Genomic DNA, 17,651 nt, shown 5'->3' with positions numbered 1-17,651 from the left:
ACAAGAAATATACGTAGTTTTTTTTTTTTTTTTTTTTCAAGCTTCGTTTTCACAGTAGGAGAGCCAGGCGGGCGGCAGGTGGCTGGTTTGCGTACTAGGATACTGCACATACCCTGTCCAAATACTCAGTTACTGTCAAGTCCAATCTGCCATTTCCTGTTGAGCTACAGACACGAAAACCTGACTGTCTCTATCGAGTCTCCCGCTAAATGTGAATTGAGAAATTTTATTCGTTTCTTGCAAGCAGAAGGTAACAGGTCGGAGGAAATTCATCGAATAATAAGTCGTGTATATGGAGACAACTTAATGAGTGCTAGTGTTGTTCGTAAGTGGTGTCGAAAATTTAAAGAAGGCAGAACTCAAAGACACCGTCAAAAATCACTTTCAGTCATTGACGGCAACGTTCTATAAGGAGGGTATAGAAAAGCTTGTGCACCGGTACGACAAATGCCTAAATCGTCAAGATGATTATGTGGAGAAATAATATGCATTGTACCTTACTCGCGACAGCAAAATCTGTTTTGTATATTTACCCGTTTTTTTTTACTTATTTATTTAATTTTTTTATATCCAAACGGAGCTTGAAAAAAAAAAAAAAAAAAAAAACCTTGTACGTTCAGACACTTCAAAGCATATATAAAATACACCGCCAGCTCAGTTATTCCACCCGAGGACTGTAGTTTCTTGCTTTTTAGCACTCATCAGCCCGGAGTAGGAAGTAACTGAGCTGGAGACGAAAAACCTCTCGGAGCAAAGAGAGCCAAACAAACTGGTAGCTAATGTTAAATTAGCACACCAGACGAGTGACCGCAGCAATGGTGCGGTTCAACTCAAAGATTGAAGGCAAAGCTAGGAATCTTGCAGTAAGTTACTTCATTCTGTATTTCTGCCTTAGCCCTGGCTTAGGGAGGTAACTTACTACAAAACTTCAAAGCATATATTCCAAATTCTTTGGTACTGCACAGATATTAAAAAGAAAAAGAAAAAAAGCGCCTGTAATGAATTTTTATGCTTTTTTTCATGAACTCGTTTTTTACGAGCATTCGGTTGTAACGAGCATACATCGTGGACTCTTTTGCGCTCGCTATAAGCGCGTTCGACTGTATGTCATTTGAAGATTCACCAACAGATGATTGACTGGTGAAAAATTTCTGCATGTATACTAATATAATAAATTACTTTTAAATAAAAAAAACCGCCTTCAAAAAATACCCAGGAACTAAAAAGCAAAGAATAACTGATTACAATTACATTCTATTTCCTACCCAAACATAGAAATGAAATTTATTTTACAATTCCAGTACAAAAATCAACTAAACTGAAAACCGAATTATAAAATAAACACTGATTTAAATTACTATGCGATGAATTATTTTAATACCTAACTAATTATATACGATCTCTTAATTTTTAATAACCTTTTAAAGTCAGGGTCTTCTATAAACAACTACATAACTTAACTGACAACCCACCGAATCCTGAATTAAACACTAATCTAACTATACGAGAAATTAGTCTTTAAAACTAAACCTACTCAGTTACCTTAGGTAGTAGTTTATAGGAGACCCCGACTTTAAAAGAGACTTTAAATTAAGAGATCGTATATATTTAGTTAGGTATTAAAATAATTCATCGTATAGTAATTTAAATCAGTGTTTATTTTATAATTCGGTGTTTAGTTTAGTTGATTTTTGTACTGGAATTGTAAAATAAATTTAATTTCTATGTTTGGGAAGGAAATAGAATGCAAGTGTAATCATTTATTTTTTGCTTTTTAGTTCCTGGGTATTTTTTGAAGGCGTTTTTTTTTTATATAAAAATAATTTATTCTTTGCTTTTTAGTGGTGTAAATAACACGGCGAGCGATTCGGAGACTTCCGACGACTGTGAAGATAGGCTTTTTCAAATGCGTAACTATGTATAAAAAAATTGTCTTCATCATTAGTTCAACTTTATAAAAGTTTGCTTTCCGAAAGCAAATGCTCGAGTCACTAAAAAAATCGCTTTAAGTTTAAATTTGTAAAATTGTAAATTTTGGAATTGTAATACTGTAAATTGTAATTTATGTTTCGCAATATCTGTCATGTAACTCGTGATAAAAGTCGCATGTTTCTTCACATGACCCCACTATAGATGAAGATTAAAAATTCCACTAGAATGAATTTTATGTTTGCTTCAGAGAATCCTTATTCAAAATTTTCATTATCATTGCTCTTAATATATTTTTAGTACTTTCTTTAACTATAGTTAAAGAAAGTATAAACCTTTGATTTATGGCCTATGTTTATCAATGGGTCAATTGCTCTTAATATATTTTTAGTACTTTCTTTAACTATAGGTAAAAAAAGTATAAACCTTTGTTTTATGGCCTTTGTTTATCAATGGGTTTTATATTTAATCGTTTGTGAGGGAAATTGCATGAAATTTATTGTTTTACCCTTAACTTTTCCCTAAAGTACAAATAGAGAAAATCAAAGATTTGGAACCTAAATTAGACCACCCCTAAACAAAACCACCACTAAACAAAAAAAAAGCGTAAAAAAATGGTTCACTAAGTGAGATGATATAAAAAGTTAATAAAGTACAAATCGATTTAAATGTGAGTATGATATTTGAAGAGTTCCCTCAATTTCATCAAACCTGAACTTGATTAACATTAGATCGCCGAGGAACTATGCTGTTTCAAACAAAAAAAGACTTTTCCTTATCGGTACAGGCAGGGGCGTGCACAGAAATTTTGGAGCCCATCACAAATGACTTTTCCGGGCTCGTCTCCATATTGTTTACCCCTATACTTCACCGTTATATTGGGCCCCCTCCAGGCTCGGGCCCGGACCAACAGGTGTCCCTCCCCCTTCCCTGTGCACGCCCCTGGGTTCAGGTGTCTTCGAGTATTTATGGAACATTGTACAAAGAAAAAACAAATCCGACGAGTTCAGAACCTCCTCCTTTTTTGAAGCCTGATAATTAATATAACCTTAATTTCAAATTGAACTGGCGGTATCGTGAAATAGTAAATCCAGAATATTGTTTAAACTTCAGAAATCATACACAGTTATAATGTATATTATTAAAGAATATAAATTAAATCGTAGGGGAGGGGTGATCTGTATTCAATTCCCCCTCAATTGAGCACTAAATATATTTAAAAATTGGAATATTAAATAAAGAACTTTATATTTTAGTGCCTAAATGAAGTTATTTATTAGTAAATAAAATATTAAGGTAATTCATTCAACTATTAAAGTAGCAAAATATATTTAATTTACTGCTTTGCTACGCAGTAATACATTAGTAACACCTATAATAAAAAATTACCATGCGGCGCAGCGTTGAAAATTAATCATCCATGTGCCTCGAGAATTAAATATCGTTCAAGAGAAAGCCAAAACCTTAGGTGTGAAAATACACCGATTACAGCAACACCACGTGACCATGACGTATGAAATTTAAAGTTTCTTGGATTTCTCCGGGACCCCTTATCAGATCCAGACCAAATTACAATGGGACCATCTGGAAAGTATACCCTTCCAAAAAAAAAAAAAAAAATTCAAATCGGTCCAGTAGTGCTGGAATAATTCGAAATCACACATCAAAAGCCGCAATACGAAATCATAACCTCCTTTTTTGAAGTCGGTTAAAAAAAACCGGTTAAACCTTTGTAAGCTTTGAAATTCGCAGGGTGTTAACTCCATTATTTGATTCATTTCCATGAAATAAAAAGTTGCATTTTTATGGAATAAACTACTCTAACCCAACAAGCGGGATCAATGAAGAGCTCACATAGCTTTCGAATGGAAATATTAACACTTGTTCGAAACATCGGGGGAAAAATAGTCCAAATTTTCCTGTAATAATATAGGGTAGGTGTTTTGAAGCAATTTGCAGTTGATTTGCAATAAATGCTTCCAAATTTCAGCAACTGGGACAATTGATGTTTTTGTCATTTTGGTTCAAAGTGATTAATTCTGTCCATTTTTTTTTCGAATTTCATAAAAGTTATGTGAATTACAACTACTTTATTACAAATGTAGTTAACTATAAATACGTTTTTTTTTAAATGTAGCGACTACAAACTACTTTTGAAATGTAGTCTCTACGTCGCTACTTTTTAAAAAATAAATCAATAAAAAGCAAGCACACACACCATTGATTGAACGAAAAAATTCGAAAAAATGCTTAGACTAATAAATTAATTCATTCAAACTGATCTGATTGGAACACGGAATGTTATTTAGAATTATCATTTTTTTTTATTTTCTTTTTAAAACCGTTTTTATGAATATTTGCTGCAAGAAAAGATTTAAAATCGAAAGATTCAAATTTTTTCCATTCAGCTATTTCAAAAATGTAAATAGAAGCAGTCATACTTTGATTTAAATTTTACATCGTCATATATATACATGAAATTGATTACGTGGGGAAAACATCTTCTAAACCGAGGAGAAAACTTCAATTTTCTATATTGAAATGAATTTTAGAGGAACTTATATTTTGTAGGATGTAATTAATTACTTTTGAAATTTAAGCTAGGGATCTAGATCACCATCCCCTTTCTTACGCTAATGATACATTTTTTTTTACATAAATTTAATTCAAAAGTAGTTTCCAGAAATCGCTACAAAAGTATTTTTTTTTTTTTTTTTGTATCGAATTACTCGTTACTCTACTTTGTTTCTTTAAATAGTTTGCTACACTACAAGCTACCAAAATTGTAGTTACTACAGAAGCGTCGCTACTTGTAGCGTGTTACTATCAACCACTGCCCCAAACATACATTTAACAGATTTTACAGCAATATCTCAAACATGTGATGGCTTGACGCATTTTGTATAACGAGCATTTACATGTCCGTTTTAATTTTTCTGTATTGAGTGATGTATCGAAGCATGTTAAAACAACTAACGATTCCCATTATCATGACTGAAAGTGCTGAAAAACAGCCTTAGCTATTTCTACCGCTGTTGGAGATGGCAATGCAGGAACACCAAGGATCTTGGTAAACGAGCCAGTTTCATTGATTGATTAGTCAGGTAACAAATTTCTGTCCCAAGACACTGATTATTCAAGCTCGGATTTTATTTCCCCCAAAGCCATATGGCGGAAACAATGACATTATCAGTGAACACCACTTTTCGATAGCTTTATAGATTTTAATAGTGAATGAGATGATGTTGAAAAAAAAGCTACTGTATATCCTTCTTCATCCGATACAGAAATCATTTCCAACGTTGATTTTCCAATGCTTACATTACATCTGCCTTGTACAGCAGCACATTTAGGGGTAGTTGCAGATATACGGCTAGAGTGTCTTGAATCTTTTGGTTCATCTTCATTCATCAAAAATTCATCTTCTTCTATTTCTAGAGTCTTCTGTTTGCAAACATCTTCCATTTTGCCAATCATCATTGTTAGTAATGAAAAATGACGTTGATGAAGCAGAAGGAGTTGGTTTAAGACCTGTTGTGGATGAGGCTTCCAATCGCTTAGCATATTTTTCTGATCGTTCGGCTGCTGTTTTTTCACGAATGTTTAGGAGTTCATCTGAAGAATCAATAAACCCTGCTCCCGATTCTCGTTGCAGCTTGAGAAACTATCGTCATCACAAGTTTAATGATTTCTCTTGAGTTTTAATGGCTTATATCAAACAATTAATCTAGAATCTCGGAATATAACTTTTTAATTCATCTGATCTCTTGCATTGTTTCTGTTTCGATAATTTATCAAGTTTGCCTGTTTTTCGTATCAACCGCTGGTCTTCTTAATACATGTTATATTTGCCTTATTGACAGTTAATATGTTTCCTAAAATCTGATCCTATACCAGAACAGTGCTGTCTTTGTGCGCTTTTTAGTATGATGAAAAAAAAAAGTTTTACATTAGATTTTTTCCCTGATGGACGACATGCACCTTTATGTTTCTTTCATTTAGATTACCAAGGAGCCATACATATATCGCAGGTGTCTAGTGAATCTATTAAAATCTTCAGTTTTGAGATATTAAACGATATTAAACCTCATTAATATGTATCGCTATATAGCACAGAATATTTTTTGTAATTGTCACGGTCTCTAGAAACGCAATGTAGTAGTTAATCAGAAAAAAGCGTTGCTTATGTAAGAAAACAAATGTCTGAAGTAAATTTTGATATAGGAAACTTTAGCCGAAGCATGCAATCGCTTTTGTTTTTTGGTTATTGAACAGACACGAATGAAGAATCATAAAAGAGGTTTTACTCTAACGGGGGAAAAAACTTATTAACTTCAAGCATGAAAGCAGAATCAAATTTAATATAATTGCAACGTACTCCGGAAGCATTATAGCAAAAATGATCTTATTAAAGTTCAAAATCTGTTTTGTTAGCAAATAGAGTTAATTTGCGCAAAATATGCAAACCTATTTTGATATTGAAAGACATTTATTACTGTTTTGCAATAATTCATTTAAGTTTTATGATAACCAAAAAATATTTTCCTACTTTTAGCATGACAAAAGAATCATTTGTTTTTATATTAAAAGCTGAGGTAACATTTACGTATTCATTAATATGCACTGCAGATATATTATATGCCTAAAGGCAAAAAGTTCGGAATGCTAAGATTTTATAAATTGTTCTATACAATTCTCTTCTGCAGAATACGAAAACATAATGTTTAGATTTTTATCAATTTTTAGTTTCAAAAAAAATCTAATTAGGATATCTTCATTTTAATAGCTACACCCAAAATATTTAGAAAAAGAATAAGTTACTGCATAGCTTGAAGAAATATTTCCTGCTCAATTGATATTTGCCATAAGGGTTTTTAATTATCGAGAGTGCATTTTTGTAAAGAGAGGCAGCAAAAAGCAAAGGAAGCTATAAGTGACTTTTTTCAAGTTTTCAGAAACGCGTGTAAGGCTGAAAACCATAGGTTGAAAAAGGCTTCAAAAAAAATATTTTCAAAACCATGTTTCAGAGCCGCAATAGGTGGAGCAACTTGCTCAATCTCTTGCCGCAACACGTATGAAAGTTCCAAAGTGCTCCAATCACAAAAATTTTCTAAAGAATAATACAAAAATTTGAATAAATGGCATCATTTTCTATACGATCTTTGAGAGAGTGAAATGCAATTTTTGCTGGGACAGAGGAGCAGTTTGCGTTTAAGTAAAAATGTAGTTACATGGAAAAATTCGCATCAGTATGAGCATAAGGAGTAGCAGCAATTGGCAACCCTCAACTATGGAAACGTTATTTGTGCTTTTCTAATTTCATACATATAGGGTCATGAAATATATTGACAATTGGGGTAAAAGGAAACATCCTCATATATATAATAGCGAATTCACTGATCGAGTAACACTCCTTACATCATCAACAATGAAACTCGCGCCCTGATAGTTTGAAAATAATTTTTGGCAATGTTTCACATGCAGGGAAATGCTTTATTTTAACAAGACTGAACTGGATCCGGTAACTTAACTGTTTTACTGGTAAGACTAATTTTAGGAGAATGAAGAAACGAAAAAGTGGTTAACAATGAACGCTATCTACGGAAGTTTAGGTGTTAATCCACTGGAATTAGGGTTAAAATTTCAACTATCAAAATATCCTCAAACAGACAAGTGTTTCGTTCAAATGTAGAAGCAATTTTCACCCGTCATACCTTGACAGGCTATTTTCTAGTTAGGTAAATAAAACCAAAAACCAACTCTATTACCACACTTGTAGTAATTTTGAATCTAAACTGTTAGTGAGTGAAGACTAGATAACATGTAGATGAGATTCAGAGAGTGCCGCGTTATCGCAAGCAATTGTGCAGGCGTCATTATTTTTTGAAGACGAAACTGTGGAAAAAGTTGGTTTTACGACTTAGTAATCTTACATTTTTCACTTCAGCAATTCTACTACGGCAAAGTAACTGGCTTTAACAAGTGTTAATTGTCATAAGGAAGGTTAGTAAGAAACTTTAATAATGAATTTCACCTTCCCAAACATTTCTTGATGAGCACAATTTAGGTGTTTTCATTTTCCCCATATGTACTGTATCTTGGTTTAAATTGAAACAACCAAGCTTTTCATTATTACTATTTTTGGAAGATTCAATTTTCATGTAATAATTACACTTGTGTGCGTTTTGAAGATATTGACTTCTGTAACGTACAAATAGAATAAAGTTAAACCCTGATTTTACGTTTCTCAAGGGACTGGTTTAAAAATGTAAAAAGAGAAAAACGTAAGATGCGGGAAACACATATCAGCAAAACCAAAACTGACGATGGGACCCAAAGAGAAAACGTTAAATGTGGGAAAACCGTCGATTCGGGGACGTAAAAGTGAGGTTTCACTGTACATGCTGCATTGCGTCCCATTATACATGCAGCAGATTTTTTTTCTTGTAGGGGACGCCGCTATTACTAAAATTGAACTAAACTTAACAGTGCCTTTGCTATGTTACTGGCTTTTATATTATACTCTAATCTGCATTTGTACGCTGAACAGGAACCACACACTGTTAAAACTACAGGATGCATTCGGCACCTTTCAGGGGAGAAACGCTTGTTCACCAGCGACACCCAATACGGAGCCAAAATCGCACCTCTAAATAGGGTGAAAAACAGGCACCTTTTAAAAACTAGACAGCCGGAGTGAAAAAAAGGAACCTTTGGAGAGAGAAATGGCACCCTTACTATAGATCCTCATCTCCCCTCCCCCGTATTGTGTGCGTTTTTGAATACAGTTGTGGTTTTTTTTTTTTTTAAGTTTTGTTTTGATTTATGATATTCTTCGTTTTGGACATTTTTCACATTGAACTCGATTCTGGAAATGATTAAAACATGTAATTACAGCATTTGATCATATTTCAGAGTTTTCAACATAGTTAAGAAGTGCTAATTGCTCTAACTCGGTGTTTCTCAACCTTTTTTTGACTCACGGGCGCGGTAAAAGCAAATGAAAAACTTTGCGAACTAGTGAAATCATTATCGTTTTCTTAAAAATTCATAAAATAAATAATATTAATAATAACTGTGGGGCCGTTAAAAACATTTGAAAAATTCAGAGTTCTGACGAGTTTTTTTTTTTTTACAAAAAGTAATGTTAAGAATTAATAAAACAATAAATATCTACCCCTTTACTTGGTATCAAAGATCTGTCACAAATCGTTATAATTTAAAGACGAGTAATTATTTAAATAATGTGAGAAATTATACATTTACTAAAACCTTGACGCATTCCGAAAATGAAGCATAGCTGTACTTATGGATTATTTACATAAAGAGACAAAAATATTAAGTGATATTACAGTTACGGAAAAACAAAATCGTTTCATAAACGTTAATCAAGAGTAACAAAATAAAATGCACATGAAGTTTTTCGATAGTTAAAAAACAAAAAGAAATTTATAACGCTATCCAGACATTAACCGCTAACAGGAAATGATTCTAACACTTGAATGAAAAAGCCAAAAAAAAAAAAAAAAAAAAGCTAGACTGAGAGAGATTTTTTTTTCCGCTAGCTTTCTGTTATAATCTACGTAGCACAAGAATCATTTTTATTAAGATTCTCGCTTGTTGATTATTGATATCTTATAGCTTTTTTTTTGGTGATTAATAAAAGCTGCTTATCGAGTACTCAAGAAAATAATGACAGATATTTTTAGTAGCGTTTTGAATGATGGAAATTTCACGATAGAAACGGTTAACGGAAACTAAAAGACAATAACGGTAACTGAAAAGCAATAAATGCACTTTTAACCACTTAACTATGTTTGAAAGCCCTAAAATCTACAAAGTTATCAAAAGCTGTACTTGCTTGTAATTTCAGATAATTAATCCAAGAAAAATTGTGTTTAAATCCAATAGTGTACTTCATTCAATGTGAAAGACACACAAACGCAATCATCATTTGTCCGCCATATTGAGGTGGTTGAATGTATGTCTAAGGCAAAAGCGCATGCGCAATGAGTCTTTTTTGTGATTGCATGCTGTTTCGGCTCCTCTGCTCTATTTTCTGGCCTGCATTGCACCTTCAGGCACTATGCTTTCACCTTAGAGGGAATATTTTCACTCGGCTGTAACCCCTGGTTATAACAGTGCATAAAAATCGTCCAAAACTTCACGACTCTCACGTAGAAAATAACTCAAAAACTTGCGATGTATTTAAGAATTTCTTCTATGCAGGAAGACACGGCAGCTACTTTGAATTTCTCCAACCTTTTACAGTTTGAATTCAAAATATAAATGCATACACTATTAAAAAATATATTTTACCCATAAAAAACTATTCAAAACTTATAACCATTATTCTCCGTGGTCTGACAACACGCGAGCTTCCTTTTGGTAAACTGGTTCAAAATCACTTCCATCACTTTAAGATACCACATTACACTCGTTTTATATAAAATTTCGTCTATACATGGCAAAAAAAAAAAAAAAAAAAAAAAAAAAAAAACGAAAAATAATAGAAAAAGAAAAAAGGTCACACAAAACCGGTATGAATGTACTGGAATATATTTTCTTGCTTCAATTAACATAATGGCCTTAATGGCCTTTTTGTTTTTTTCTTAACCACCCCAATTATCTTCTTGTTCATTATTTTTAAGCATCGTCAGATAGTTAAGTGCTGTCACCAAAAATACAGTACAAAGTAAAATAAAAGTACTAATCAACACATCTCAAGTTAATTTTATAGCCGCCTGAAGAACCTGGAACTAACAGTGTAAAACCACCATCATCTACTAAACACCTACATAAAATTCTCTAATTCTGAGGTTGATCCAGGTAACGCTCGCCAAAGCAGAAAAAATAAGAATATTAAGATACACGTTTTTGTTACAGAAACTATTAACTGCTATTGGTAATCGTGATAATCGGAATACGGATAAATCGATTTTAAAGAAAGTATTCCAAATACTCCAAAACCATTCAGTTTTATTTTGCGATTACTATTTCGATATTTCTTCTTCCGATATTCCTTTTTGTTGTAATGTTCTTAAGTCAGGCGGGTTGTAACACCCGTTTGTTTAAGATATGACCCGTCACAAATACGGCGTCTTACCCTGAACAAACGGGTGACACAGCATAGAGTAATATTTTAGAAAAACATTTTTACAAAATATTATTTTTTATTTCGTTGTTTCGCAATGCAAGTTATACAGGGTGAGCAAAATTGATAAACCCAATTTCAAAAAAAAAAAAAAAAACATTTTCGAAACTACTGCGCACATTGCAATAAGTGATACATGATTATAAAGAGAAATACAAGTTGTTTTATTTTCAAGTGCAATTACACAAATTGTCAAAGTTTGAGCACATTGTACCAAATGTTTACCTTTAAATGATCCTTTCGTTACACGACAATATCCGATCTTAAATCCAGTTCGTTCCACACATTTTAAGGTATCACACAGTCAATAGTTTGTAATGCAGCACGTTGCAGTGCTTCCGGCACCAGGAATTGAAAAACAGTGTGTTTGACATGAGAGTTTTTCATCCAGTCGATAAAAATAATTACTGTTCAATTCATCATCGAAATAGCTTGATTATTTGGGAGAGCAAATTTTTCTATTCGATACGAAATAACGACAGTTCAACATTTTAAACTGGTTAGAACTTTAATTAGTAACTGGAACATATGTACATTGAAAAATGTGTAAAAAGGATGGCACATTTCAAAAGGTTGAGCAAATACGGCTCGTTTCAAAACTCAACATCGACGGCTGACGAACATTCGAAAAAGGCCACGAGCCAATACAGCAACGCCCTTTTTGTAGGTGTCTGTGTTGCCAACAATCAATGCCAAAACTATCGAGTGCTCGTGACATCCTCCCACCTTTTGATTTTAACTAGGAGATAAAATCAAAACAATGGAATAACATTAGTAAAACATATTTAAAGTAACAATATATCAACTATCAAAAAAGTGTTAAGTCTTACTGAAACGATTGAAAACATGGAAAGACATTAAACAATCTTACCAACTCTTCATCAACAAATTACAGCTTAAATTAGTACCACAAAAGTTCCTTAAAACGTTAACTCTGAAAAAGATTAAAAACACGGTTAATACATGAAACAAAATATTAATCTCGAACAGGTTGTTTTAAAACACGTCCAAATCTAGACGTTCTAGGTAATCTCGACTTATGAATGTCCGTTTGATTAGTCTTCAACTCAGAAATTGTGAGTTCATCACTTATTTCCAATGGAAACACGCGTTTCACGGGTCTCGTAAGCTCACCCGTGGAAGTTTTCAGTCTCACAACGCGTACTTCGTTATCCTTCCCTGGAAGAGTATCAATGACTCGAGCCATTGGCCTGTCGATTCTCTTCTTTTGATCGCTTCCTATTAGAACTAAGTCATTCTTTTGCACAGATTTTGGCAGACGCTTAGGTGATCGTTGTATCAGTAGAGAAAGATATTCGTCAGGAAATCTTTTGCGAAACTGTTGCCTCAAATGTTGTAGAAACTGATGTCTTTTATTCAAATTAACTGCATCAAGATGATCCAAGTCTGGAACTCCAACTTGCGATATGTCTTGCAAAAACATCGATGGTGTGAGATTGACAAGATCATTCGGATCTTCGGACACACAAGTTAACGGTCTTCCGTTGATCACGGACTCGACATCACATAAAATTGTAAACAATTCCTCGTAGGATACGCAACTCTTTCCTAAAATATTTCTCAACAATTTTTTGACCATTTGTACTAATCTCTCCCACCATCTACCCCACCAACATTCAGTTGGGGGATTGAATTTCCACTGAATTCTTGAAACTGAAGAATCGCATTCAATCTGTCTCCAATCTACGGATTTCAAGAGATGATCCGCACCAACAAAGTTAGTTCCGTTATCTATATATATAACTTTCGGTCGTCCCCTTCTAGCAATGAATCTGCGGAGACCGAGTAGGAATACGTCTGTCGACATACTATCGATAAGCTCAAGATGGACCGCACGATAAACAGCGCAGGTAAATAGCAAAATCCATACCTTTTTTCCTTTCTTTAAGTAAAGGGGGCCTGCTACATCGATATCAGTGACTTCAAAGACTAAGGCTTCTCTTATTCGATCATCGGGAAGGGGAGATGGTACAGTTTCTGGATGTTGTACTTTGTACCGTTTACATCGAATACACTTGTTCAACACCCGATGCACTGTTTTCTTACCTCGCAAAATCCAAAATTTCTGTCGAATATTACAAAGCACAAATTGTACACCAGCATGAGAAAAACGTTGGTGATAATCAATAATTAAATATTCCACTAACTTGTGGTCAGAGGGCAACAAGATAGGGCATCGAAAATATTCATCATCCTCTCTTCTAATTATCTTGGTTTTTAGCCTTATCAAGCCGTCTTGGTCAACAAAAGTACAGAGGTTTTTAAGTTTAACATTCTTAATAAATGTTTCCTCTTGGACGATTTTCCACAATTTCTTTTCTGCCACATCGATTTCATTAACAGTCAGTTCCCCTGTCAATTTAGTTTTCGGTGTTTTGCAATTTATAACAAACCTAATTATCCAGGATATCATTCTAACGATCATAAAATACTTGGAAAAATATCTTAAATACCATCGTTCTTGAGAAGTGCTGGTAACAGCCTGAATAACTTGTTTCCTTCTCTCACACGATATTTCTTCCTCATCTAGCTTTAGTTTCGTGTCCGGCCAGTCCTCAATGTTCTTTTTCAGCCAGTTTGGACCCGAACACCAGTCGGATTTGATAAGCGTTTTAATTGAGCACCCTCTTGAGGGCAAATCAGCCGCGTTCAAAGCGCTAGGAACTAGCCCCCATACACCCTCAGGAACTAGTTTTCGAATTTCTTTAACTCTAAATTCAACAAAAACTCCCCATGGCTCATTTTTCTTAATCCACGTCAAAGCTGTAGACGAATCAGTCCAAAAGTAGCTTTGAAGATTTGGAATGTTGAGTGCTTGTAGGGTAGAAAAGGCCAAACGAGTCCCAATACAACATCCCAGCAACTCCGTTCGTGGAATGGTAGTTTTACGCAATGGAGCGACACGACTTTTCGCCCGTACTAATTGCACGTAAACGTTACCATACTGACCTGACCTAAGAAATACTACTGCACTATATGCACTTTTACTTCCATCACAAAATGTGTGTAAAGAAAGTTCAGCCGATTCAAATGTATTAATGTATCTTGGAACTCGAACTTCCGAAAGCAACTGTAAATCTTTGGCCCATGCTTTAAATTCGATTTTAAACTCATCCGGTAGTGGTGTATCCCACCCCAGTTTTAAACCCCAGCTTTTTTGAAGTATAAGCTTTGGAATCAATGTAGTTGGGCACAAAATACCTATTACATCAAAAATCTTGTGAACAATCGACAATATATTTCTACGAGTAATTTCTAAGGAATCCAAATCCAAGTTCTTTATCTGACAAAATAAAACATCTGCATGTTTGTCCCAGAGCAATCCAAGTACTGCGATAGGTTCAGATTTTTCTTCAAAATTTTGAGTGGTATACTCCCACCCTCTTAGGTCAAAACAGCCCGCATTCATCAAATAAGTTGATTCATGAATAAACTGATTCCGTTTTTTCTCGTCTGGAACGGATGTAACACAATTGTCCACATACAACGCATTTCTTAAAATGTTGCAAGTCTCCGGAAATTGAGAGGAATAAGTCACAATGAGGTGGTTTAAAACCGACGAGAGAAGAAACGGACTGCAATTTAGTCCGAAAACCAGACGATTATGACGAAATGTTCGAAATTCACGTTCCTCAATATTTTCCCACCATAAGAACCGTAGGAAATCACGATCTTCTTTGGCAACAGAGATCTGTAAAAATGCTTTCTTGATATCCGAAGTTACGCCTATCTTATCTTTACGAAATTTAATCAAAAGAGGAGGGATTTGTTCCAAGAGATTCGGACCTTTTAGCAGAAAGTCATTAATAGACCGCATTTGTTTAGTTTTACAACTGGCATCAAACACTGGACGTACTTTCGTAGTCGAATGTTCTTTGTAAACGCCTCTGTGAGGTAAATAATGAGCTGGTTTATCTATTTCCCTTAAAGGTACTGCCTCAATGATTCTTTCTTCTAACCATTCCTTGAATACTGCGTAGTACTCAAAATACTTGTTTTCTCGAAGCAATTTGTTTGTAGTAGACCTGCATCTTTGTTTTGCTGTTTCTAGATTACTGTCTAAATCTTCGAACCCTTCAAGTCGAGGAAGCCTGATTTCATAGCGCCCTTCATCATTAATTCGAACAGTTTTCTCGAAAGTATCTAACGCATCGTGCTCTAGATTTTTACTCTCTGTAGGGTCACGAATTCCCAAAGCATCCGATCTCCATAAGTTTTCTATGTTAGGAGAGTGGACAAACAGAGATGAAATAGAAAGCGCGCCAAAAGTTTTATTTACTAATTCAAAATCAGTCTTATCTTCTTTTAACTTTCCCATTAAAAGCCAACCTAACTTGGTTTCAGTTGCTACCAAAGCGAAATTCAAGCGTTCAATTTTCCCCGTAAAAATTTTCCAATAATTGTCAGCACCTATGAGCAAAGAAATGCCTTTACCCCGTATAGCATTATCACAAACGTCGGCTAACAATATCCCCTTAGATTTCAGCTCCTCATATACCTCTGCGGGGGATGACTCTAAAGTAGCATGAGTAATTTCGTCAATCTCAAAAGCTTCAATTTTAAATTCCGTACAATCCAATTTATTTTTTGTTTTGACTTCTACTCGAGGACAAACGCGACGACGAGGAATTTTCGACCCAAACGTATGAATTAACAACTCTTCTTTTCCTAATACACGTAACTTCAAGGATCTAGAAATATCTTTCCGGATAAAAGTTTTTTCACTACCCGTGTCAAGAAGGCAATGTAAAACCTTATTGGAATCCTTACCCCCTAATTCCAAGGGTGCAGTTTGAAGTGAAATTCTATTATGACCCTCGATTACATGATTTGAAACAAAGTTTTCAACTTTATTAGAATTAACATGTACCTTATCCTTAAAATTTTCTTTCCTATAACATAAAGTAACATTGTGTTTCTTTGTACAAAATGTGCATGATTTATCACTTTTAGGGCAGTCTATCATTCTATGAAATGATTGCAAGCAAAGAAAACACCTTCCGGTACGTTTCAAAATTGCTCTTTTTTCGTCAACAGTTAAAGAGCAACAACTTTCACTATCATGATCTAAATTCGAACAAAACATACAACATTTATCGAGAGGCGTCAAGAGTTCAACTGCTGAAGGGGTGTTTGTAATATTTCTTTTATGAAATGGTTTTTTAGAAAAATTCTTCGATTTATTAAAGGCAAATTTATTCTTTTCTAAGTTTGGAATATTTTGACCATGGGGAAATTGGGTTTCTGCTTTTTGTATTGCGTAAACTCGTTCTTTAGTCTCAATTTCTGCTCTAATAAACTCCATTAAGTCTTGAACACTCAAATTTGTCTTCTGAGATTGTTCTCGCGTAAATCTGAGGGTTAAATCAGACGGAAGAACCTTTAAGATTAAAGGGCAAAGTAGAGTACTATACGTGTCAGCAGCAACATTAAGCGATTCCAGACTTCTAATTTCAACAATGCATTTATCATAAAGAGCACGTAATGCATATAAATCCCTAGAATTTTTTACACCTTGAATATTTAACAAATTGTTCAAGTGAGCTTGGACTAAATCAGAATGTCTTCCGAAACGGGATTGAAAAATTTCAATTGCAATCTTATAGTTTTCCGCCGTCAACGCAAACCCGCTAACTGCATTTGCAGCTGAACCACCAAGTAGCGATTTTAGATAAGAAAATCGGTCAACATCTGTTAACGTAGGGTTTTTGTGAACTGCATTTTCAAACTGTCTCCAAAAGTTTAAATATTTATCTCTTTCGCCGTAATATTTATCTATGTGAAGTTTAGGTAAGTGCACAGTGTTGATCAAATTTAAACTTTCAAACCCCGAAACATTTTGACTACCGGATGTGCTGTTATTGAATTTTAAAAATTTTTCGATCAATTTTCAATTTTAAAGTACGCATTTTATCACTGTATTCTGCACATCCGAAAATTTCACTTTCAATATCTTTTTCATCTGTTAAAGGCAAAATCTGTTCGTTTAAATCTTTCAAAAGTACAGTTTTTTCGTCTAACTGAATTTTCAAATCCTCAAAGTCCTCAATAGGTGTGCTTGTATTATTGAGTTTTTCTTCTATTTTATTACAAATGCGTGTAGCTAGTGTTCGATACGGTGTTCGTATCGCTTTCAATGCTTTTAAATCCATAATAGATGGTGAAAAACAAGTTCAAACATCAAATAACGTAAAAGTGGGTATTTTTACTTACCCCTTTCTTTGAAGGTTCAATCATCCAGAATTGTTTAGGTATCCGAATCGCAGAATCATCGAAATTTGTTCAAGATTTTAAATTGTCCAATAATCCAATTTTTCGATGGCAATAATAGTGGAAGTGTTCAAATTTTCGATAATTCAAATAGTTCCGAGTTTTCAACTTTCAACAATCTAAAGGAGCCTGGTTGAGGCACCAAAAGTAATGTTCAATTCATCATCGAAATAGCTTGATTATTTGGGAGAGGCAAATTTTTCTATTCGATACGAAATAACGACAGTTCAACATTTTAAACTGGTTAGAACTTTAATTAGTAACTGGAACATATGTA

General features: G+C 34.1%; 1 protein-coding gene across 1 annotated transcript; it reads right to left on the bottom strand.

Moving 5' to 3' along the window:
- Positions 1-12,059: 12,059 nt before the first annotated feature.
- On the bottom strand, positions 12,060-17,256 carry LOC129231042 (uncharacterized). The gene is made up of 2 exons (XM_054865290.1): positions 17,010-17,256; positions 12,060-16,879 (listed from the first exon to the last, which is right to left on the bottom strand). The coding sequence occupies exons 1-2, from the start codon at positions 17,254-17,256 to the stop codon at positions 12,060-12,062; spliced, it is 5,067 nt and encodes a 1,688-aa protein (XP_054721265.1).
- Between the last annotated feature and the right edge of the window lie 395 nt (positions 17,257-17,651).

This window comes from Uloborus diversus, chromosome 10 (assembly GCF_026930045.1).
Source record: "Uloborus diversus isolate 005 chromosome 10, Udiv.v.3.1, whole genome shotgun sequence".
In the NCBI taxonomy this organism is placed as follows: Eukaryota; Metazoa; Arthropoda; class Arachnida; order Araneae; family Uloboridae; genus Uloborus; species Uloborus diversus.
Note: the sequence above shows the minus strand (reverse complement) of the source record. Positions and strands in the feature narration are given on the sequence as shown.

Coding starts and splice junctions, on each gene's coding strand:
- LOC129231042 (XM_054865290.1), bottom strand. CDS start 17,256: ATGGATTTAAAAGCATTGAAAGCGATACGAACACCGTATCGAACACTA. Junction 16,880..17,009: donor AGAATACAGTGATAAAATGC/GTACTTTAAAAT, acceptor AACTTCACATAG/ATAAATATTACGGCGAAAGA.